Genomic DNA, 25,650 nt, shown 5'->3' on the forward strand with positions numbered 1-25,650 from the left:
GAGGAGGTACATTAGCTGGTGCCTCAACTGGTTCTACAGAGATGTTTGAAGCCTTGCCGCCTGCTTCAGTCTCCTTGGGCTTCACATTATCCACGACAGCAGGGACATGTTCCTGGACACCATTCACTGCTTTGGCTGCTGGACTATCTTGCTCTTTTGCTGTAGGCTCAACAGGCTGACTTTGAGCTTCCTCTACATCCTTCTGTGCTGGACTCTCCTGAGGGGGCCATGCAGGTTTAGCCAACATCAATTCCTCTTCCATGCTGAATGGTTTCTTTGCGGAGTCTGTTTGTGGCGGCCACATGGCGGAGACCTTACTGGGCTGTTGGGATTTGCCTGTTTCATTGTCATGTACAGCTGATGTATCTCCCTTCGTTGGGACGGCACTGCTCTGAGCAGTGGGACTTCTGGAATCCATAACTTTCTTTTCGAGTGCTGGTGATTTTATTGTTGACTTTTCACTCGGGTTCTGCTGGTTCTTAGTGTTCCATAACTCTTTGTGTGGTTTCTGTCCAAATCCTTCGTCGTAATTGCCTTTGGACTTGAATAGTTGTGTGTAGTGTGGCTTGCAGTACATCTGTCCATGGAGAGAGGCATAGTTGCCGAGGCTGTTAAAGATAACGGCACAGATATTAGTATTCAAGTACAGTACGACGTGTAAAATAAAAATAGCAGTGCAGTGAAAGTTTTACCTTAGTGTGCCTTTGCAGTGCTCACAGCGGAAGCAGGTTTTATGGAAGTTTTGTTTGTCTGCGATCAGCGATTCCATGGGGTACACCCTCTTCCGGCACGCCGTGCACATTTCGGACTCTGGAACTCTGATTTTCTGCTATGGAAGATATAAGGACATATACATGTCAATTTGTTATGTTGAACTCTCTTTTAGAACTTATTATGTCAAAGATGAGAGCAATGATTCAGCAGATTAATATGGCGGCACACCACACAGCATTTTCTCTTCTTGAAATGCAATCATTTTCAGTTAACACTTCCTTGAACTCAACATGCTGTAATGTACAAGGGATAATGTATGCAGTTAGAATGATCTACCAGCACACTTAGCAATGCAGATTGTCGGTGAAACCCATTTGAATGTTCTTAACCCATTTTGACCTGAGATCAGATTCTAAAAATGTCTGTTTGAAAATGACAGTTGTTCTTCGATTTTTCAAAAATAGCAGACCTACAAGCTCATAGCGCGCCACTCGGTGGCGCGCTATGAGCTTGTAGATCTGCTATTTTTCAATAGCTAAAGCATAACATAATGCTAACACCAAAAGGGGTTCCCGCCAAAATGGGTTAAGTAAAATGCCACTGCTGTTTATGAAGGGAACATAAGACATATAATTGGCATCATCTGATTAAATAAGGGACGGGTGTCTACTTCTAAAAAAATAACTACAAAAAAATATATAATGCCATATTATTTCTAATGCCCAGATTTGTTGAAGCCCACTTTTTAATGAACAGTTGGTTAATTCCAATGTTCCAAGTTGACAACAATATATAACGATTACAATCTGAGAGCCTGTGGGGAAAAAAAGGCTTTTGTGCTTTCTTAGAGAACATCATATCAACCCCCCCCACCCCACCATCTTTTCTAGGGAAAACCTTGTTAAAGCCCCCTTGATGCCTAATCCTGGCATGCATCCAAAGTTGGAGTGCTCCCCCCTTGGGAATCAAGTCAACAGTCTGTTACAAGAAAAACAATAATGTCACACACGCGACCAAGCAGTACAAAATTAGAGCAATATGTTGTTAATCCTTGTTGACACCAAGCCTCCACACCACACATTACAAGGGATTAACGAGTACACTGTGTTTATAGTCTGGGAAGATTTTATAATACTACTTAGGCAGATTTTAAGCAGCTATTGAAATAAATGTTTTGAAAGAAACTGAAGCACCTTATACATACGCATACTTTGAAGAGTAAATCATTCTTGTGTGTGTGTGTGTGTGTGTGTGTGTGTGTGTGTGTGTGTGTGCATGTGGTGTGTGTGTGTGTGTGTGTGTGTCCCAAACTCTTCTCCCTTCTGGCCCCAAAACTGTGGAACGCACTTCCCGTTGCAATCAGAACTGCAGCATCACTCCCGATCTTCCGCCGTAGTTTGAAAACCCACCTTTTCAGACTCCACCATGGCCCATAGCACTTACCCTACCCCCTTAGACAGCACTTTTTTAGACTTAGATAGCATTTGAAACAGACTTATAGCATGTCATGTAGACAGCACAATAACAGTACAGCATAGTATAATATATATGTATAGCTTATATGTATAGTGTCATTATATATAGATATGTTCTAGTTACGTTCTTAGCTTACGCATGTTTCTTGATAAATGCTGTTTATATATGTGATGTATTCCCATGCTGTTTGTTCTTGCTTAATGTAAATCGCTCTGGATTAAGAGCGTCTGCTAAATGCCTAAATTGTAAATTGTAAATTGTGTGTGTGTGTGTGTGTGTGTGTGTGTGTGTGTGTGTGTGTGTGTGTGTGTGTGTGTGTGTGTGTGCGTGCGTGTGACTGAGGGTCAAACGTCCCCACAAGTATAGTAAAAGTTTAGAAACAGACATTGTGAGGATAATTTTCCTGGTCCTCACATGATAACTGCTTGTTTAATCCTTTTTTAGTCCGAATTACAATCAGGAAGTGATTCTAGGGATTAGAGTTAGAGTTATGTCGGATTTATATTTGCAGTACAGTGTCACTCACCAAAACTAGCAGATCTACAGGCTCACAAAGCATCACAGTGTGACCCGTCGTGAGCTTGTGTATTAGCTATTTTCGGTGTGTGTGACACCGGGCACAAACTAAAGGACAATTCAGGCTTTAGGCCGGATTAAGGTAAGAGAAAGAAAAACGACTTTAATAAAAATGTTGGGTTGAAGAGAAGACAAGTATATTGAAATCTACTAGGATAGCAGAAGGATTAGTACGTTTTCGAAGACAGTAGCAACAACAGTGCGTGTGTGTGTGTGTGTGTGTGTTTGTGTGTGCATGCGTTTGTGTGTCCAAAGTGCAGCTGATATTCTTATAGTTCGCAAACGTGTAGTTGACGCACACACAATACGCATGTTAAACACACCGTCACTCAGTTAGATTCCTCATGCTGCACGCCGTTTACCCGTCACGACAGACTCCTGCTGGCGGTGTGACGTCGTGACGACATGCGATGACGTCGTCCTCTGCTGCTCCGACGTGACGTTGAAGCCCAGGTTCTGGAACACGCCCTGGCTCTCGGCCCACGACTGCTGGAAGCTCCTCAGCAGGTCTTCGGCGGAGGCGTCCGGCGGGGGCACCGGGTCGTCCTCCGCGGCGCTCCCCTTCACCACGTCGGCGTAGGACGGAGGGTTCCCGCGGAGGAGCGCAGAGCTCTCAGCGTGGCTGCTACTCTCACTCATCACCCCCTGAAAGAAGTTTCCGTGGTCGTCCGCGCTGGAGAAATGCTCCGTGACGGACGTCGTTTCCGAGTGGCCCGTCGTCGTCGGTTCGGACGACTCCCGCCTCTCGATCTGCTCCCGCAGCTCGCGGGCGGCCTGGGAGCCGTGCTCTCCCGTCTCGAACACGTCCTTTATGGCTTTCACGTTGAACGTGGTGATGTCCTCGCTCTTCGGAGCTTTGGGTTCCGCCTCCTCCTCTTCTTCGTCGTCCGCGTCTCCCTCGAGCCGCTCGGCAATCACGATAGGGTCTTTCCGGGTGTAAACCTTCGGTTTCGGGGACTCGAATCTGTTGACCAGCCTCGACAGGTCGACCCTGGGGAGATCTTCCTTCAGCAAATCTACGTGCACCGTTTCTGGCACCTCTTCTAGTTCGGCACTGAGTCGCTCCGGTATGTCGATAGGGTCCTTTCTCATGTACATCCGGTTGACCTCTGCCTTCTGGGCCTCCTCAAAGAAGGACTTCTTATCTCTGACGCTCTTCATGGAGTCCACCATTTCTGACACGTCCATCACGTCCTGCTCAGAGCCTGAGGCCTCCATGTTGATTTCCCTGTCACTCATCGGGGACGACAGCTCCCTCTCGGCGGCCAGCTCTGCGAAAAACTCGACCGGCACGGGCATGGGAGGCGGAGGGGTCGCGACCTGTGGGGGTTTCGGCACCGTGGTTCGGCGGCTCGTGGTGGGAGAGGGCGTGGCGCGGCTGAAGTGAGACGTAGGGGTGTAGGTCTTGCGGGGGGGCGGGGGAGGTGTGCCCACGAACCTGTGTGGCGGAGGGGAGGGGGTCACGCAGAGAGGGGAGTCCATCCTCCTCACCGACTCGATGCTGATGAAGGTGGGCGACGGGGTGCGGATGCTCATCAGCGGGGAGGACACCCTCTGTTCCATGTGTGTGGCCTCGCTCAGCTCCTCGTGACACGTCTTTCTCTCCTCGACCTGCTTCTTCTGCGTCTCCACCCGAGCTGAGCCGATGCTTATTTTAGATATCTTATTGGCGGGTGAGCCGCTGAATGCTTTTTTGTCGGGTTTTGGGAGCAACGGCGGCGGTGTGGGTGGTGGCGGTGCGACCGGCAGCAACACGTCGTTGTCCTGCGTTTGTTCCATGGCTGTCGCACTTTCTTCGAAAGAAGTGAGCTTTGTCTGAGCGATATTCCTCAAATAGACGAGCATCTCTTTTAACTTTTTCTTACTTTGCAGAAGAGCAATTTGGCTCAAATTATTTCTCTCCTCTTGCCCCATCATCCAGTCAGGGAGTTCAACAATAACCGTCCTGACGGCGTTTGAGTCAATTTTGCTCGGAGTGCCCTGAAGCTCTTTTATTTGAACGACGAGCTTTTGCATTAATTGGGATTTCTCTGTGACTGTGGTTTCCACAATAAGCTGTGCTCCCTCTGCATGGGTGTGTTGTTTGCCGGTGTCTCTCATCAATCCCTCCTCGGGCTCACCTTTAGGTTTTCCCGCCATTGCCTGCATTTTGGTATTCTCCGTTGCTTTTTGCTGCTGGTTTGAAACCGTCACCTTCTGTGTGTGCATCTGGACCGTTTCCTGCTTGTGGGAACTGTGCTGAACCGTGCTCTCCGCCACTATCAGCTCCTCGTGCCTTTGACCGTGCTCTGCCTTCACGCTCTGCTGACAGAGCGAGACAGACACGTGGTGGCCCTGTCCTTGAGGAGCCACCGCAGGCATTGTCTTTGAGTCTTTGGGCATTACGTTAATTGAAGAGGTCTGCTTTACGTCATTTTCCGCCTTTGACATCTTCTTTGTGTTTTTCACCTGCACCTCCAATTTAGCTCCCTTCGTCGGCGGAGCCATTAAATGACGTTTCTCCTCTTTTTCTTTCAGGTCCATTTTCAGCTCATTCCTCGTCAAGGTCACCTGGCTGCTTTCCTGAACGCCTCTCGTTTCACTCGTCTGTGAAATATTATCACTGCCCAGCTGTAGTAAATCTAATTCGCTTTTCACAGTCTCTTTTTGTCCCTCAGTATCACATTTCTCCTGTATTTTCTCTGTTGGCATCTTGAAGGTTTTCACCTTGAAACTCGGAGTAACCTTTGGAATTTTAGTGGGCTGGTAGGGAGCCTTTTTCCCCTCCTGGGTGAGAGCCACATTAATATTCCTCTGCTCCTCTGCTTTCACTGTGACCGCAGGCTGACTTTGGAGATTTACATTTCCCTGGACAGCACTCTGTGTGGTAGTGAGAGACTTGGAGCTTGATTTCTTAGCAACCTGCTGCTGCTGCTCAGTCACCACGGAAGTGACCACCCTGGAACTCGACTGGAATTTAGTCACGGAGGAGGCCTCGCGGCAAGCCTCTGCGACCGAGACAGAGGCACCGTGACTCCCATCCAAAGACATCGTTTGACTGGCTGCGATGTTATCAGAGGAGGCGAGCGCTTTTTCTGTGCAAACTTGCTCGCTGGCCAAGTGCTTTTTATTATCTAAGTTAATATTTGGTGATCCGGGGGCTGATTTTTTATTTACCACAGAGATCAAAGGCTTGCTCAAAGGGAGGTTGGGGGCGGTTTTCTTTGCTGATGTCTCTTGTGCTGATATTTTGTCTTTGGTAATGATTTTAGATTTTTCAATCGTTATTTGCGCGGCTGCTGCTGCAGTCTCTTCTCTCTCAGTTGTCTGTGCTGCAGACGGCTCAGCACTGATGAGGAAGGATGGTGCATGCGCTTGCATATTAGCAGGCGGAGGAGAAGTGGGAGTAATAACTATATTTTTCTCTTTTTCCTCATTTTCCACCCTCTGTTGACGGTATCTCTCCTCTGCAAGCATGAGGGGGGTTTTGAATTTGCGAGCATATGCTTTAGGCTTCGGCGCGGCGGCATCCTCAGGCGGGGGCAGTTTGAAGGCAAAAGGTTTTTTGCGTGCAGGCTGTGGCATTTCGTCTTGCTGAGGCTGTGCCGCTGATGGTATTTTTGTCACAGCCGCCGCCATTGAACGTGATTCCGACTGAAGCAGACCGTCTGCCTGTTTAGTCACTTCCTTTTTCACTTCCTGGACTGAAGTGTCTTCTTTAATATCAGTTGACACGGCCACTGGCTCTGCAAGAGGGGGAGGGGGAGGAGGTGGAGGTGTGGGTTGTTTTTTCTGCCATTTGGGTTTAACCTGTATCGGCTGCTTGGCCGGCTCAGGTGGCTTTATGGGGACTTTGAACATGGGCCTGCTGACGGGTTTGCCCGGCCTGTCGGACGGAGGCTGAGGCATGGCGTTGAGCTCCTGCTGTGAGGGAGGCGGGGGGAGGAAATCTGGGGGTGGAGGAGGGGGGAAAAACTCCACCTCAGGCTTCATGCATTCGACGGGGGGCGTCGGCGGGGGTGGAGGTGGAGGGGGGAGGTCATTGTCTTGCCTCAGGACGGGGGGCAGAGGGCTCTCCACCACGGGCGACGGAGGCGACGGAAGGGAAAACTCGGACTCGGAGCGCGGAGGGGGCGAGGTGGGCGGAGGGGGGGGGAAGTGAATCTCAGGCTTCCCCTTTTTGGCCATGATGCTTGATGATGATTTCCCTTTCATGTCGAGGTTACGGTTGACACTCTTGATGTGTTTGATGTTTTGATTTTGCGCAGCGGTGGCGCCCTTGTCTCCCGTGACCGCCGAGACGCTTTGCTTCTGGGAGGCCGCCATGTGCTCAGACGTCGTCACACTTTGATTGTGCACGACAGTCTGCTCCATTACCGTGGTTTGCACCTGCCTGATCGTCTTCATCTCGTGGCTTTGCTTGGTTGAGGAAACATGCATCTGTGATGCGCTGTGAGCCTCTTTGGCCGCGTTCACATTAATCACTTTATTTTCTGTTTGCTCGTCATTGCTAGCCTGTTTCTTCTTCGTGATCATGGACTCATGGCTTAGATTGGCAGAGGAAACATTCATCTGTGATGCGTTGGCAGAGGAAACGTGCATCTGTGATGCGCCGTGCGCCTCTTTTGTCGCGTTCACATTCATCACTTTATTCTCCAATTGCTCACTATTGCTAGGCTGTTTCTTCTTCGTGATCATGGACTCATGGCTTTGGTTGGCAGAGGAAACATGCATCTGTGATGCGCTGTGAGCCTCTTTTGTCGGGTTCACATTCATCACTTTATTTTCTGTTTGCTCACTATTGCTAGCCTGTTTCTTCTTCGTGATCATGGACTCATGGCTTTGGTTGGCAGAGGAAACATGCATCTGTGATGCGCCGTGCACCTCTTTTGTCGCGTTCACATTCATCACTTTATTCTCCAATTGCTCATTATTGCTAGCCTGTTTCTTCTTCATGATCATGGACTCATGGCTTTGGTTGGCAGAGGAAACATGCATCTGTGATGCGCTGTGAGCCTCTTTTGTCGGGTTCACATTCATCACTTTATTTTCTGTTTGCTCACTATTGCTAGCCTGTTTCTTCTTCGTGATCATGGACTCATGGCTTAGATTGGCAGAGGAAACATGCATCTGTGATGCGCCGTGCGCCTCTTTTGTCGCGTTCACATTCATCACTTTATTCTCCAATTGCTCATCATTGCTAGCCTGTTTCTTCTTCGTGATCATGGACTCGTGGCCTTGCTTGGCAGAGGAAACGTGCATCTGTGACGTGCTCTGCGCCACTTTAGTCTCCGTTTGTTCGTTATTGCTCGTCTGTTTCTGTTTCATGATCGCGGGCTTAGGTGTCTGTGCTTTCTGCGGGGGTGGCGTTTTCTGTTTCACACTCTGCTCTTTGGTGTTGGGCTGCTCTGGGGCCTCGGGTGTGTTTTCTGTTGTGACTGCAGTGAGCGCAGCGTGCTCCTCCTGGGCTACGCTCATTCTCACCACTTTGCTCTCCGTGCACCTCTGCTGCGCGTGCCACTGTGACTCAGCACCCTGAGGGAGGTTTCGCACAGCGGGGGCCGGATTGACTGTTACACTCTCATTCTTAGTCACATGTGTGCTTTCATCATGCTCCACTTGCTGTGCTGTGCTTTGCTCCACTTGCTTCGGGGGTAATGGATTCCTCGCAGGCACCTTTGCCTTCTTGTGACCGTACATGCGCTTTGGATTTGAATATTGCTTTTTCTGCATTAGGCACTTGATTGTGCCTTGAACGTCACCCTTTAAAACTTCCTCTTTCTCCGTTTGCGATGTCTCCTGTAACTCGTAGAGCGACTTTATGGAGGTTTTCACGTCTCCTTCGGTGCTCCCCCGGCGTTGCATCCTCGGGGAGGTAGAGGGTTCCAGTAATATCTGGATGGTGCCCCTGACATCGCCCTGCTCACTCGCCTGATGCTGGTAGACCTTTCTCTCAGTCGACACCTCGTGTAGATTCTGCATGGCCGTGTAAATGTCTCCCTTGATGATTTCCTCCTTGTCCACGTCTTTCACCGCTTGCGTGCACTCCTCCAGGGATTTCAGGGTGCTCTTGATGTCTCCCGGAACCAAATCGTCCACGGTCGCTTCCGCTTTGGTCGCGGTGGATTTCTCCAGCGACTCCAGCGCGCCCCTGATGTCTCCTCGGACAATCTCTGGCTTCTCCAGCTCCTTGGCCTGATGCTGCGCCTCCTCCAGAGACCTCAGCGTCATGGGGATGTCTCCTCGGACGATCTCTGGCTTCTCCAGCTCCTTGGCCTGACGCTGGGCCTCCTCCAGAGACCTCAGCGTCGTGGGGATGTCTCCCTTGACCACCTCCTCCTTCTCCACCACCACCGCCTGATTGGCAGCCTGCGTCAGCGAATGCAGGGTCGCCCTCAGGTCCCCTTTGACGATGTCTCTCTTCTCCAGATTCCTGTAGGTGACGGCGGGCTCCGTCATGAACACCTGGACTGTGTTGTGCACGTCGCCGGGCAGGATGTCGTCCTCGGCCACCGTGCGTCCGATCTGGTGCTGGTTCTTCCTGAGGATGCTCTTGGTCTCTTCGACATCCCCGCCGATGATGCGCTCTTTCTCCGTCTTCCCCTCTTGTGCCTCGTCGTCGAACTGAAGTTGTTTGAGGTAATCCAACGCTCCAGACTCGATGCAGGTGGAATAAAAGCTCACGTTGCCTCTCTCCGTGTCTGCCACCCTGATCTTGGTCGACTTATCTGCGTCCGTGTTGGACAGGAGCCTGTGCAGCGTTCTGTTGACGACGTTGCTGCCCTGTGCGACGTCCTCTTTCTCCTGGCTGACTCCCTGGCCTTTATTCAGGAGGGAGTAGATGGTCATCCGCACGTCGCCCTTCTCGTCCTCTTGGATGAGAATGCCGCGCCTGGAGGAGCCCTCCTCCTTGAGCAGGTTGCTTATGGCCTCTTGAATGTCCCCCCGGATAATCTCCTCCTTCTCCATGTTGGCTCCCTTCTCCTGGTGGAACAGCTGCTTCACGGTGGTGGTGATGTTGCCCCTCTCCTCCTCGTCAACAGTGATGCCCTTTTCTGCAGCGTCCCGCCGGTTGAGGAGGTTCACCATGATGTTATTTAAATCCCCCCTGATGACTTCCTCCTTTTGGATCTGTGGCGCCTCCTGGTTCAGCAGCTTATATTTGGCCATTCTGATGTCGCCTATCTCGTCCGCCTCGATGAGTATTCCCTGCGAATCGACCATTTTCCGACAGTAAAGCTCATCGAGTGTCTCTTTTATGCTTTTGCCAATTATTTCAGTCTTCTCCACGTTGCTCGTCTCGTTAAATTGGTGGCCGTTTGATTCAAACTGCCACGTTGTCGTCTTCACGTTGGCTTTGGGGATCTCCTCCCTCTGGACCGTGCAGTCTGTTCCCTCTGTCTCTTTGATGGTGTCCAGAGGCTGCTTCTCAAAGAGCCACACCGACTGCTTGACGTCCCCTTTCATCACCTCCTCCTTAGTCACTTTCTCCATGGCATCGTACTCGGCGCCTTCGCAGTGGATCTGATCCATCGTGCGTGTCTCAAACATCCACGTGGCCGACCTCACGTCTCCCTTTTGGATTTCACTCACGCTGACCGTCCTGACGTACTTGTGAGACGTCTCGTCCGTCTCGAAACGTTGCTTGTTTGTCTTAACGTCGCCGCCTTTGATGTCTTCCACCGTTTTGGATCTCACTTTCATGTCCTCCGCGATCTCGTCCAGAGGCTGGGTCTCAAACCTCCACCTGGCAGAGCTAACGTCTCCTTTCTCTATGCCTTCCTCAGTCACTGCTTTAATTACATATACCTCCTCTGAGTCTCTGATTGAATCCAGAGGCTTGGTTTCGAACAACCACCGAGCCCCGACAACATCTCCACTCATGATCTCTTCCTTGGTAACGGTGGTGACTTCATGGTAGTGGCCATCTTTGTCACAGATGGCATAGAGTGGCTGCGTCTCAAACATCATGGTGTAGTTCCTTACGTCGCCCCTCTCTATCTCCTCCCGGATGGTGCTGGTGAGTTTTGAAATATCGGTGGACTCCTGTTGAATTTGATCAAGAGAGTACGTCTCGAAGATGAACCGGCCTTTGTCAACGTTGCCTCCCTGCACGTCTGTCACCGTGCGGCTTTCCCTCGCCTCCGCTTCGTCGTCGCGGATGGCATCGATCGACTGATTCTCAAACATCCAGGTGCAGTTGACCACGTTTCCTTTCTGGATGTCCTCCGCCTTTTCCGTCTTCAGCTTCAGCATCGTCTGCTCGGAGGTGGAGCTCATGATGTCGGTGGAACGATTCTCGAAGATGAACTTCATCCTGGACACGTCGCCGGACTGGATGTCGATCTCCGTGACTCTCCTGAAGGATCCGGCAGCGCCGTCGCCCGTGAGGTTCTCGAGGTTCTCGGTTTCGAAGAGGAAGCGAGCCAGGCGCACGTCCTTCCCATGCACGTCCTCCTGCTTCACGGTGCAGGTCTTCAGGATGGTCTCGGTCTCTGACTCTGTGTGGTCACGGATGTTATCCAGCGTCTGGGTCTCAAAGAGCCACGTGCACGTTTTGACGTCACCTTTTTGCACTTCCTTTATCACGTCGGTCTCGCTCTTCTCCTCCCTTTCGTAGAGCACGTCCATGGGCTGCGTCTCAAAGAGCCACCTGCACGTTTTCACATCTCCCTTCTCGATCTGTATGCCTTCCTTTGCTTTGTGCTGTTCGTCTTCAGAATTGCTGAAGAATTTGATGCCGTCGAGCGGCTGAGTTTCAAAAAGCCACTTGGCCGTCTTCACGTCCCCTGACTCAATCTCCTGTTTCGATATGCCTTTTATGATCTGAAACTTATCGACGCTCTCGTCAAACTCATCGATAGGACGTGTCTCGAACATCCACCTGCAGCTCCGTACGTCTCCCTTCACGATCTCTTCGCGCCTCACCGTTTTCACCTCGTGGTAATGGCCAGAGCTATCTTGCATTGCATACATGGGCGTGGATTCAAAGAGATCCTTGTTGGATTTGACATATCCACTCGTGACACCCTCAACTTGTATTTTCTGTGTCCCCTCACATTTGCTTAAGTCCATGGTTTCAAACCTCTCCTTGTAGTTCGTTACGTCTCCTTTGTCCAGAGTCTCCATGTTCACCGTCCGGGTGTATTCCTTTTTCTCCTCCCTAATGTTTTCAAGCGACTGGCTTTCAAACACCCATTTTTGATGCCTCACGTCGCCCTTTTCCTCTTCGGAAGCAACTGTCTTTTGAAGCTTCCCTACCTCAGCTAGATCCTTCAGGTTTTCCATGGGCACGGTTTCAAACAGGTGCTTCGCAGACCGCACGTCGCCACCGACGACCTCTGCGGAGGGCAAAGGCCTGGCGTTGGCGTTGTCTTTCAATGTGTCCATCGGTTGGGTCTCAAAAACCAGACAGTGCCTCCGGACGTCAGCTCCGATCACTTCTTCCTTCTGCCTCCTGGTGTTTTCCCATTCCTCCTGGTTGATGGTATCCAGGGTCTTGGTTTCAAAGAGCCACCTGCCCTTGTTCACGCCCCCTTTGGCGTCATCCTCCATGGACACGCCACAGATCAGCTTCACCTGGGACGGATCTTTGCTGATCATGTCCAGAGGCTGCGTCTCGAACATCCAGCGCGAAGTCTTCACGTCCCCTTTCTCGGTCTCCTCCCGGCGGATGGTGGTGATTTCCAGCATCTCCCCCGAATCTCCTCGGATGACGCACATGGGCTGCGTCTCGAACATGCGGGTGGTCATCTTCACCTCCCCTTTGATCTCCTCCAGCTCTGATTTCAGGTTCAGGAAGTGGCTCTCTTCGATGGTTTCCATTTTGCCGAGGGAATCCAGATGCTGGGTTTCAAACAGGTACCGGGCCGTTTTAACGTCGCCCCCTGTGATGTCTTTCGCCACGATGATTTCCTGTGTCTGCTCATCCTCTTGGTAGATCTTGTTCAGATAGTCGAGCGGCTGCGTCTCAAACAGCCAGGTGGCGGTGCGGACGTCTCCCCTGGCGAGCTCCGCCTGTTTTCCTGTCTGCTCCGTGGAATCGGGAGTCTCTGTCCCCAGAACGTCCATGGGCTGAGTCTCAAACATCCACGCCGTGTATCGGACATCTTTGCCAGCAATGATTTCCTGCTGGCCGATGTTCCCCACCTCATCCTCATCCAGAATCTCATCCTTAATGCTATCCAGCGGTTTGTTTTCAAACATCCAGCGCATGGACTGCACTTCCCCTTTCAGGATCTCGTCCCACTCCAGGTACTCTCTGTCGGGGCTCAGGCACCGGTCGGGGCTCATGCCACCTCCTCCCTCGTTCTCAAACACGTAGCACGCTTGTTGCACATCCCTCCCGACGGCCTCCTCGCTCTCAAAGTGAGCCCGTTCCCCCTCCGTGACCTGGCTCAAGAAGTCAGTCTCCAGGTTTTTGCGGACGTCCGGGTGGATGTGCTTGTAGAGTCGCTTGAGCTCGGCCATGCTCCTCTGCTTGAAGTACTGCTCCTTGTCGATGGTGTGTTTCTGCTGGGAGGCTGAGTCGGTCAGCTGGGTAGAGACACAGTACTCTGTGGGAGCCTCCTCCTGTGGCTCCGGCAGTAGGTCTGGGGGCGGGGGAGGGAAGTGCTCCCCGGTCTCACAGGCGGCTGCTGCCGACACCACAGCCGATGAAGAGGCAGTGGCAGTTTTGACGGTGGACGAGGTTTCATGGCTGGTCATGGTGGAGGAACCTTTGGACGACTGGCTAACAGGCTCCCACTGAAACTGGCTGTAATCCACATCAATCTAGAGTAGATTCACGAGCAGCGTTGTGAAAAGGAAAAGAGAGGAGAGGAAGGAGGAAAGGAGGAAGGGAGAGAGGGCAAGGAAAGTTGTGTTGCAGTTAGATAACGTACAGCATAGAAAAGGCTTGAATAGAGCTTAGAAAAATATGGAATATGAGCAGAGTGACTGATGACGGAAAGAAGGAAAGAGGAATCCACCTTAAACATAACTCATAGTTTGGTCAGTGGACGGAAACATAAACACGAGAGCCCGGCTAATATTCATACAGTAAGTATTAGCAGAGCCTGGAATATGTGAGATTACAGCAGTAGCCCGACGTGTGTCTAAAGGAGGATTTAGGCACAATTTCGTTTTTATTTAATTCATGAAAAACCTCACACGCACCCTCGTCTATAGGGCCTTTCATCCAATTCCAAATTTATGCACGACCACTTCCTAGCGCGCCCAATTTCCAGGCTTTGATGATTCTGATGCGGCCTCATCTCAACTTAATGAAATCACCATAATATCTTCCATTTGGATAAACAGACAAACATTCATTACCTTAATTTGCTTGCTTGGTGCTGCCTCCTCCACGCTTTTCTCGTACTGTTGCTTCAAAGCCTGCATGGAAACCTTTGGTGGGTCCTCTCCTCCTCCTCCGATGACTGTGACTAAATTAAACACAAAGAAGACCAAGACTGCCTCATTAACCCATTTTGACCTGAAAGATGTCTTCTACATCCTGACAGTTTTCTGAAAAAGCTATGTTTCTTTGTCGTTCTTCGATTTTTCAAAAATAGCAGACCTACAAGCTCGTAGCGCGCCACCGAGTGGCGCGCTACGAGCTTGTAGGTCTGCTATTTTTGAATAGCTAAAGCATAAGCATGAGCTTGTAGATCTGCTATTTTTCAATAGCTAAAGCATAACATAATGCTAACACCAAAAGGGGTTCCCGCCCAAAATGGGTCATTAAGACCGGAGACCTGCAGATTCTACAAATGTCTTCTAAATCAGTTTTCTGAAAAGCCTATGTTTCTATGCCAGTGGTTCTCAAACCTTTTCATGTCAAGGACCCCCAGAATGACATGTTATTTGGCCACAGAGTCAGACCCCCATCTCAAAATATTTTGTTTCAGGGAGCCCCAGAAGCAAAGATATGAGTTAAAAAATGTTCGCTTGTGAAAGAATATAATATTAAAAAGATTTGCACACATTTCCATTATTTTTCTAAACTAGCAGATCTATACAAGGTCGCAGCGTGCTGGTATATCTGCTATTTTTCAAAAGCTAAAGTACGTTCCAGGTCTTAATGGGTTAACCCATTCTGGGCGGGAACCCCTTTTGGTGTTTTAACTAAGCATTATGTTATACTTTAGCTATGGAAAAAAAGCAGATCTACAAGCTCATAGCGCGCCACCGAGTGGCGCGCTACGAGCTTGTAGGTCTGCTATTTTTGAAAAATTGTGAAAATGTGGCTTTTTATTTATTTCGACGTCAGGCCTAAATGGATTAAGTGATTCACAGTAAAGGGAAGCTCAGGGGGGATTGGAACGGGAAATAAAATCATTTCATTAAAAAGCTGAGTAGTTTTCATTTTCCAAAAAACCATGCAGCTGTGATCGCCCAATTTCCACTCTCCAATATTGTAGCTTCCTCGGTTATCCCTGATTAGACTCCACTGCTATGCGCTGAACAGCAGAATCACTGGTGCTGTCAATTAATTCCCTACGCTTACATTAGAGCCTACATAGGACTCTCTTATGCTTACTGTACGCTGGACCCAATCTACAGCAGCTGGTGAAATGGAAAAGAAAGTGCAAATTACCAGTGGAGGAAAGTCACTAAGGACATTTACATAAGTACTGTACTTAACGCATTCTGACCTGAGATCAGATTCTAAAAATGTCTTCTACATCCTGACAGTTTTCTGAAAAAGCTATGTTTCTATGTCAGTGGTTCTTTGATTTTTCAAAAATAGCAGACCTACAAGCTCGTAGCGCGCCACTCGGTGGCGCGCTATGAGCTTGTAGATCTGCTATTTTTCAATAGCTAAAGTATAACAGAATGCTTGAAACACCAAAAGGGGTTCCCGCCCAAAATGGGTTAAATACAGTTTTGAGATATTTGCACTTTACTTGAATATTTTCAATTTCCAATACTTTTACTTCTACTACTCATCTCAGAGGCAAATATTGTACTTTTACTCCACTGTTTATTTGACAGCTTTATAGTTACTAGTTACTTTGTAGATTTGGATCATGATTATACAAAACATGCATTAACCACTTCAGCCCTATATAATGTATATATTCTTTTGGCCATTTGAAAATAGCCGATCTACAAGCGCACAATGTGTCACATCGCGGTGCATTGTGAGCCTGTAGATCTGCTATTTTCTAAATATTTGTATATATTTGAAAACCTGCAATGAGACATTCTGCATAAATACTACGTTCTACCTTTTGTACTTTAAGTAGCCTACATTTTGATGCCAATACTTTTGTACTCAAGTACATTCTGAATTCCGGATTTCTACTTGTAACGGTGTAGTTCTACATTGCAGTATTGATACTTTTACTTTAGTAAAGCAAATCGAGTACTTTTTCCACCACTGGGACTCTTTATGCTTACTGTATATAGGCCTATCTCACAGCATTTCCCCGCCCCCTTTTTACGCCCCCTTTTGGAGCTAGTGGTGTTATTTTTTTTGCGGTCCATAGGCTTCCATGTTAAAAGAGGTATTTTCACAAGCCACAAACTACCGTTTTGTAAAGGTAAGGTTTATTCTACTTATTTGAGTTGTTATACCATTGTGTTTTCTTCATTTTATTATCGGTCTTTGACATTTTAACATTAGGAAATGTACTTAGATTCTCCAGAGAAAAAAAGTGTAAATGCCTAATGTTAAATGACACCACTATCTACCGGACGTGGGCGTGGAAAGGGGGCTGTGAGATAGGCCTATAGGACACAATCAATCTACAGCAGCGGTGTAATGGAAGAATAAATGACAGTGTGATAAAAAGGTAGAGAATTGAACATTGCGCCCCACCTGTTTCATTGTAATGGTTTCCAAAACTGGTGGCCACTTCCTTTTGATGATGATGAGACACCTTTGAAAAGATGAAAGGAGAATAAATTAAATTAGCGTTTTTTATGCCAGCGGTACTGCATGGAGCTCCCCCATGCCAGCGGTACTGCATGGAGCTCCCCCATGCCAGCGGTACTGCATGGAGCTCCCCCATGCCAGCGGTACTGCATGGAGCTCCCCCATGCCAGCGGTACTGCATGGAGCTCCAGCGGTACTGCATGGAGCTCCCCCATGCCAGCGGTACTGCATGGAGCTCCCCCATGCCAGCGGTACTGCATGGAGCTCCCCCATGCCAGCGGTACTGCATGGAGCTCCCCCATGCCAGCGGTACTGCATGGAGCTCCAGCGGTACTGCATGGAGCTCCCCCATGCCAGCGGTACTGCATGGAGCTCCCCCATGCCAGCGGTACTGCATGGAGCTCCCCCATGCCAGCGGTACTGCATGGAGCTCCCCCATGCCAGCGGTACTGCATGGAGCTCCCCCATGCCAGCGGTACTGCATGGAGCTCCATGCAGCGGTACTGCATGGAGCTCCCCCATGCCAGCGGTACTGCATGGAGCTCCCCCATGCCAGCGGTACTGCATGGAGCTCCCCCATGCCAGCGGTACTGCATGGAGCTCCCCCATGCCAGCGGTACTGCATGGAGCTCCATGCAGCGGTACTGCATGGAGCTCCCCCATGCCAGCGGTACTGCATGGAGCTCCCCCATGCCAGCGGTACTGCATGGAGCTTCAGCGGTACTGCATGGAGCTCCAGCGCTACTGCATGGAGCTCCCCCCATTTGATTTCAATCAGTAAAAACCAAATGGCACGGTCGGACGGACGCAGACGGACGGCGGGACGCGGCGGCCATGGGTGTCTGTACCTCTGTTTGATCATGAAGGAGGGTGTTGGCGGAGGGAGGGATGACCTCTCTGCTTCTCACCGTGACCTCTGAGGAGCTGCTGGACACTTCCTGTCACATATAAAGCACTGCTTAGAAATGATCCCTGCGTGTCATACACACATATGCATGTGCACGGCTGCACGCACGCGCACACACGCACGCACACACGCACGCACGCACGCACGCACGCAGACACACACACACACACACTCCACCATGAAGCTGCCTTTATCTGGAGAAAGAGTGTGTTATTGTTTTTCTTTTGGAGTCTGAGACCCCGTTTAGACACAGACGTTTTAAAAGATATCACGGAGTCGGTGTCAAAAGGTTTACCGTGTACACTTAATCAAATCAATTAATCTACCTGTCCACACTACAACGACCGAAACGACACCAACACCCTGAAGGCGCCTGTAGTATATATGGCCAGTCTGTGGTGCTGTAGCACTAGCTGGCCAGTGTTGCCATGTCTGCTTATTATAAGCGACTTTGGGCTTCTTTTTTGGCTTGTTAAGTGTATAGTTGATTATTTGGTCTTGTTTCCTATGATTTGATTTGATTTAGCACATTTTAAAAACGAAATAATGAAACATACAAAAATACAGAAAAGGGAAAGTGCCTGGATGAGGCAAGTAGCCCAATGACACCGAGTTTGCATGCCAGTCTCTCATGGCTCAGAGTAGAGGAGAGGTTGGCATGCAATTTAGTGAGTTTCTTTAGGAATATTTGTCATAGTAAACAACCAGTTTGTCTGTATTCCCAAATACAGTATGTGAGAGATCGTCATAGTCATGCTACCAGACAGCCTACTAGTGGCCACATGGTCAAAGAAAAACCCAGAACAAATGCGGTTTGCAGATCTGTAATGTTCAGGGCTATTTCAGTATGGAACACGTTACCAACTATAATCACGGAAGCACCCAGTAAGGCTAGTTTTAAGAGGCTCCTTAAAAGACACCTGATCAATTTTAAATTGAATTAACTGACATCATTTAAGGGATGTCTTGTTTAGTGTTTTTATTTCTCTGTATTTTTAATGTCTTAAATGCATTTGTATTTTGTATTATGAATGTATTTTTTTCAAGATTGCACCTGTTTTTATTGTGCAGTGTTATTTTTTATTGTGTTGTGTTATATGTATTGTTTGTTATGGACCCCAGGAAGAGTAGCTGCTACTTCGGTGGCAGCTAATGGGGATCCATCTGAATAAAGAATAAAGAATAGAGGCTACAAGATAGGCTACAATAAAACATTTAGGTGAAGATGTGTAGCCTGTGCCCTGTGACTGCCTGTCTAGTGTTGTATTTGTGTAGCCTATTTGAGAATTTGTTGAAAGTAATTACTAAAAGGCTTGGGAATGGAGTTGGGGGTATTTTCAGCTTGTTGAACTGAAAAACAGTATCAGTAATTTTAGCTTTTTGAAAAGTGGAGCAGTGAGTTGAAAAGCAATAGTTCTAACAAACCTCTTTTGGACTAAATAAATGCTGTGGATGTATGAGACATAAGTGCTGGCCCAGACCATATTACAATATGTTAAATATATATATATTTTAAATAGTAGCTCAACAAGCTCACAACGCGTCGCATCATGACACGAACTTGTAGATCTGCTATTAATTCTCAAATAACCTGGTCGCTTTTGGGCTTGTTTGTATAGACCTGGTTGATTATTTCTATCACGCATTCTGGCAACATTGCAGCCACTGCGAGACGTAAACAAGAACAGACACTTGTTGCTGTCGGTGGTGGTGGTGTGTAGGAGGCTATAGCAGTACATTTTGTTGTAAAAGCCCTAACTATTAACTATTTTCTGCAACATAAATGCAATGAATGCAAACGCTGGGTGCTGCCATCTTTGTTTATTATTGTTCGGGGGTGGCGCATGCGTGTTAAAACACATGTGGGCTTTTGCGTCATCGGTTCAGGAAATATGCGGATTTGGATGTCCACAGAGTGGCGCAAAAGTTGCGGTTTCATATTTATCCACTCTCTGGGACCCGGTTTAAAAAATGAACGGATTCATTCACCGTTTTGGTCGGCAGAGTGTAGATGAAAGGGAAAAACGATTGAAAAGTTATGCGGTTTTAACTGCGGATCGTCTATGTCTAAACGGGGTCTAAAGGTGGCCTTACACTAGCCGATTTTTTTCAATCTGAAATCTGATAGCACCACACACTACAGGATAATCGGAGCGGGGCAGAGCAAATATCAAACATTCTTGATGTTGATCGGGCTGATCCCGATCGCGCTTTGAGCGGTCGGGCACCCCCCGAGCGTCAAAAATGCTGTGTGATTGTCTCTGTTCTTGAGCTTCTTCTTCTTCTGAGAAAGAGAGAGAGAGAGAGAGGGATAGAGAGAGAGAGAGAGAGAGAGAGAGAGAGAGAGAGAGAGAGAGAGAGAGAGAGAGAGAGAGAGAGAGAGAGAGAGAGAGAGAGAGAGAGAGAGAGAGAGAGACAGAGAGACAGAGAGAGAGAACTGTAGCTGTAGTTCCACTTAAGTGACAGAGCACTATTGGAAAGAAATAGCAATAGATTATTAAGTGATGGAGAGAAATAAACGTTGCGTTGAGCTGAGCTGAGTGTGCAGGTTGGAAGTGTCTGCACATTGAGAAGTGGCACACTAAAACAAAACAAAAACCCAAAAAAGACAGACATTCCTTTATCCTCTCAGTCCCAAACCCCCGATGCAAATCGTTAGGCATTCAGAAAAGACCCTGGCATGCCATGCTCAATGAACCCATTCTGCCTCTCGCCTGAGCGAGCAGATGGGGCGAGTGGCATGGCGGTGGGTTTGACCTTACGTCCCCCAGGTCAGCGAGCAGATGGGGTGAGTGGCATGGCGGAGGGTTTGACCTTACGTCGCCCAGGTCAGCGAGCAGATGGGGTGAGTGGCATGGCGGCGGGTTTGACCTTACGTCGCCCAGGTCAGCGAGCAGATGGGGTGAGTGGCATGGCGGAGGGTTTGACCTTACGTCGCCCAGGTCAGCGAGCAGATGGGGTGAGTGGCATGGCGGCGGGTTTGACCTTACGTCGCCCAGGTCAGCGAGCAGATGGGGTGAGGGGCATGGTGGTGGGTTTGACCTTACGTCGCCCAGGTCCGGCGAGCAGATGGGGTGAGGGGCATGGTGGCGGGTTTGACCTTACGTCGCCCAGGTCAGCGAGCAGATGGGGTGAGTGGCATGGCGGAGGGTTTGACCTTACGTCCCCCAGGTCAGCGAGCAGATGGGGTGAGGGGCATGGCGGCGGGTTTGACCTTAGGTCGCCCAGGTCAGCGAGCAGATGGGGTGAGGGGCATGGCGGAGGGTTTGACCTTACGTCGCCCAGGTCAGCGAGCAGATGGGGTGAGGGGCATGGCGGCGGGTTTGACCTTAGGTCGCCCAGGTCAGCGAGCAGATGGGGTGAGGGGCATGGCGGAGGGTTTGACCTTACGTCGCCCAGGTCCGGCGAGCAGATGGGGTGAGTGGCATGGCGGTGGGTTTGACCTTACGTCGCCCAGGTCCGGCGAGCAGATGGGGTGAGTGGCATGGCGGTGGGTTTGACCTTACGTCCCCCAGGTCAGCGAGCAGATGGGGTGAGGGGCATGGTGGCGGGTTTGACCTTACGTCCCCCAGGTCAGCGAGCAGATGGGGTGAGGGGCATGGTGGCGGGTTTGACCTTACGTACGTCGCCCAGGTCCGGCCAGAGACCACGGCACTGCCTTTAGCCCACCCATCAGCCAGCAGTGACCAGTGGTGTAAAGTAACTAAGTACATTTACTTAAGTACAGTACTTAAGTACAATTTTCTTTTGAATTATTTGTGCTTTTAATTACTATTGGAGTAATTCCAATTTTTTTTTTTACTTCTACTCCACTACATCTCAGAGGCAAATATTGTACTTTTACTCCACTACAATTATTGACGGCTTTAGTTACTTTGTATATTTGGATTATTATTACAAAACGTACATTAACCGCTTCAAGCCCTTATATGTACATTTTGGCCATTTGAAAATAGCAGATCTACAAGCTCACAATGCGTCACATTTCATTTGAAAAACTTGAAACTGGACATTCTGCATAATGAGTACTTACTTTTACTTTTGGTACATTTTTGATGCCAGTACTTTGACTAAAGTACATTTTGGTATTTTACTTGTAAAGCCCAAATCACACCAAAGGGTCTCCATGCAACTCCTCGCAACTCCAAACAGTTGCGAGGAGTTGCATGACGACCCTTTGGTGAGGTTTGGGCCATCGAATTGAACCAGTTGAACCACTTGGGACGACTTGGGTCGACGCGCAACAGGACATATCACACCGCTGGGACGAACGCTAAAACCGCCTTGTCTCCGTCTTGACCCTTTGGTGTGTTTTGGGCTTAAGAGAGTATTGTTATATTGCAGTATTGATACTTTTACATAATGTAAAAGAATGTGAGTCTCTGGCATTTTCCTCACACGGGGGAGGCGGGGAGAGTAAAGCGAGCCAACGAGGCGAGCAAAGTTCCTTGATCTGCCCTTACGGAGTCCAGGCCTTTATCAGCCAATTCTCTACATAATGAGCCTCAGCTGCAGCACGGAAACCTTTTCAGAAGCCGCTAGATTTTCCTCCATATGTCACGGACAACACAGGTTCATTTGTATACCGGTTTATACCCAAAATGAGACGTAGTATAGCTCATATCAGGGGGAAGGGGAGGGGGGTCTGCTTTGAAGGCTGAACTCCCCACAGGGGCGCCCAGATTGTGGAATGCTCTACCGGTGCATGTAAGGCTAGCACCATCTGTGCCTGTGTTCAAGTCACTTTTAAAGACTCACCTCTACATAGAATGTTTTTTACCCTTGCTATAGGAGACATTTCCAAATGTTGATATTTTATTTATTATTTTTGTCTTTTTTCCCTTTGTGTTTCTCGCTTTTAAACTGCTCTTGATTGTGACTTGCTATATGTTGTTTCTGTTTTTGTTTTGTTTTTTAACCTTGTACTGTACAGCACTTTGGAGCCTTGCTCTGAAAGGTGCTATATAAATAAAATAAATAAAGTTCATTATCACACTCTACCAGTTACTACCAGTGTCATTCTGAATCCATTCTCTCTAGATTTCACTTCTCCAGCCTGTAGTATCTGAAACCATCACAATGAGCACAAGACTAAAAGCAATAAGCCACAATAGGTCTCAGGTGACCTTGTATTTTATAATGGCTGAGAGACATGGACACAAAAAAATGTACAATTCTATAGTAAATGCGACCTCGCAATAAATGCAGTCGCAATAATTCTGAAGAAAACCTGGAGACATTCAGTAAAGGGTCTTGTGATCAAAATAAGAACAGTATAATGGTGTGTTAAAAAGAAAACCAAACATTTTGCCACGGACAAGCTGGACCATCAAGTTCTTTGCCACAGACACATGTGTGTCTGTGTGTGGACATGTTGATGACCTGTGGGCCATGTGGTTAAAGGTATATTCAGTGATTTGACTTAATTCAAATATCACTTATTTGTTCTTTTTTTCTGGATAATCCTCCCTACTATAGAGTGTGTTGACCATATAAGGAGTTCCTCCCTGTCCCCAGTGAGCCCCTGGGGTCAAAAAACCCTAGTTTCAGTTTTGGTGGCGGGTGGCAAAACCTTCATCCAATCCGGATGAGAGGGGCCTTCCTCCAATCATGATCAAGTAGGGGCGGGCCTTGGTGCACATGCTGTTGGCCTGTTGCACTTCCCCCCCACTGTAGAGCGTGCATGTGCACATTTTGTTACCAGGGCGGACTGGGTGGTTTTCCAAATCACCCAAATCACTGAATGCTCCTTTAAGATGTGTTCAGACAGAGACACTTCCACTGTACTGTACCTGCGTGGATCTCTGCTGGACGTGGGTGACGGTGCTCTGGGACGTGGCAGTGGACATGGAAGAGGAGGAAAACTCCTGGCTCTCAAACTGCTTCTTGACACTGGCCAGGCCTCCTGGCAGCGAACACGCCTCAGACTCATCCATTGCCTACAGAAAACAAAAAAGGAAGAGTACATAAGCTTTCATCATTAACGTATATACAGTTCTTAATGGGCGCCGCACGGTTCCCTTGGGGAACTTGCCCCAGGTCTAAATTGGTACCTTATTAACCCATTTTGACCTGAGATCAGATTCTAAAAATGTCTGTTTGAAAATGACAGTTTTCTGAAAAAGCTATGTTTCTATGTCAGTCGTTCTTCCGATTTTTCAAAAATAGCAGACCTACAAGCTGAGCTTGTAGATCTGCTATTTTTCAATAGCTAAAGCATAATGAATGAATAGTTTTATTTCGGTCTTAAAACAACATGTACATGATTATTACAGCAGCAAAGGCATTTTATTGTTTGGACCGAAAAAGGTATAGGCTGAAGCCGTAGCTTATATAGTGCCTATCCTTTTTTACTTGCTTATCTTGCATTAATGCAAAATAATAACAAAGATGAACAACAAAAAATAGAAATAGAAAAATAAGGGAAAAAATAAAATAAAATAAACTTTTTTTCTTTCTAACATCCATGCATTTGGTAGAATGCATGGATAGATAGAATAGAATCATAGAATCATATGGATGGAAATGGTGCAATATAAGAGGTTTATGATGATGTTTTATATTTTTCTACTATATTAATTTTAAACATTAAAACATAATGCTAACACCAAAAGGGTTTCCCGCCCAAAACGGGTTAAGTGTCTAGAATGAAAAGCAGCAGCGGCTCAGTGGCTCCCTGAGGAGTGGAGATGAGAACCACTGGGCTGTGGTGGTAGAGCAGACGGAGGTAATTGGATGTAATACAAAGTGAACTGATCTCTCCCCATCCTAATGGTGTCTTTTAGCATGTGGAAAACGTTCACTTTATTATGGCCATTTGGTCAAGAGCAAAAATAATGTTAGCAGCTTGCTCTGATGTTATGTACAGTATATGCATTTCCCCCAAACATTGCTGCCAGCTGGCATTGAAAGCCCAACTTGTTAACAAGATACCGGGTGGTGGGGGGGTAGTTCCAGTCTGATCCTCTAGAGGGAGTAAAAAGCATTGGGCAAGATTACTTTTAGCTCATAACCTACAGGCTTTACTCCTGGGTCCATGTGTGCATAATTAGGTCTCTATATGCAAGCAGACAAGAACAAGTACATTAAGTGCAGAAGAAAACTATCTAGTATCCACTCCAGCCCACTATAACAGTGGTTTTCAACCGTTTTCTTATCAAGGCTCATTATATATATATATTCGGCATTTGAGCCACGGACCACCATTTGATGACATTTAGTATAATAGTATAATATTAGTATAATATTTTGTTGGTCGTTGGAGTATTTTGTCCACAATTCCATACTGTATTGATGTGGTACCATAGGAGAGATAACAGGCAAACTTTGATTAAAATAACAATTCTTCTATATTCTCTACATAATATGTAGACCTCTTGTAAATGAACCTTTTGCTAATAATTTAACTTTTGGGAGCGTAAAATGAAACCAAATGAAACCCATAAGGGTACATGTGGTTTCATCTTATACGCTCTCAAGAGTTAAAGATCTATAAGGGTCCATTTGGTTAGCAACTCTCCATCATTTAGCTGGGGACCACCTGGAACCTCCTCAAGGACCGCTGGTGGTCCCTGGACCACTGGTTGAAAACCACTGCACTGTAAGAATGGCCCAATGTAATGGAACAAAAGAGACCTTTATTTAATTTTAGGGGTGAACGTGAACGGTGCAGAAGTAGCAGAAAGACAATATACAATACCAGACATTTAACCCATTTTGACCTGAGATCAGATTCTAAAAATGTCTTCTAATCCTGACAGTTTTCTGAAAAAGCTATGTTTCTATGTCAGTCGTTCCGTGATTTTTCAAAAATAGCAGACCTACAAGCTCGTAGCGCGCCACTCGGTGGCGCGCTATGAGCTTGTAGATCTGCTATTTTTCAATAGCTAAAGCATAACATAATGCTAACACCAAAAGGGGTTCCCGCCCAAAATGGGAGGTCCGTGATTTTTGTTTTCTGTTTTGTATGTGTCTATGGAGTTAACATTACTCTAATAGACCCGTGTGGTTAGAATATTTAAATATATCTTCCCTGTGTATTTTTGGTATCTCAAAAGGCCCAATCGAGGCCCAGGTCAAAAGGCCCAATTGAAATGACAGTGATATAGTGACATCACATGCAATATCATATCAA

General features: G+C 47.9%; 1 protein-coding gene across 3 annotated transcripts in view; it reads right to left on the bottom strand.

The window, feature by feature from the left end:
• Positions 1–468: 468 nt before the first annotated feature.
• xirp2a (xin actin binding repeat containing 2a) overlaps positions 469–25,650 on the bottom strand; it is a 100,317-nt gene continuing 75,135 nt past the window's right edge. Inside the window, exons 4-10 of one of the 3 annotated variants that reach the window (XM_079495736.1) lie at positions 23,309–23,455; positions 17,458–17,547; positions 16,553–16,613; positions 14,062–14,171; positions 3,129–13,518; positions 693–826; positions 469–608 (exon numbers count right to left, since the gene is read on the bottom strand). In XM_079495736.1, the coding sequence (XP_079351862.1) occupies positions 732–826; positions 3,129–13,518; positions 14,062–14,171; positions 16,553–16,613; positions 17,458–17,547; positions 23,309–23,455 (10,893 nt within the window). In that variant the 3' untranslated portion in view covers positions 469–608; positions 693–731. Of the gene's footprint in view, positions 609–692; positions 830–3,128; positions 13,519–14,061; positions 14,172–16,540; positions 16,614–17,457; positions 17,548–23,308; positions 23,456–25,650 lie in introns of those variants that run through there. The other 2 variants (XM_079495735.1, XM_079495737.1) reach the window with 2 other exon arrangements.

The sequence above is a fragment of the Electrona antarctica genome, assembly GCF_951216825.1.
Source record: "Electrona antarctica genome assembly, chromosome: 24".
NCBI lineage: Eukaryota > Metazoa > Chordata > Actinopteri > Myctophiformes > Myctophidae > Electrona > Electrona antarctica.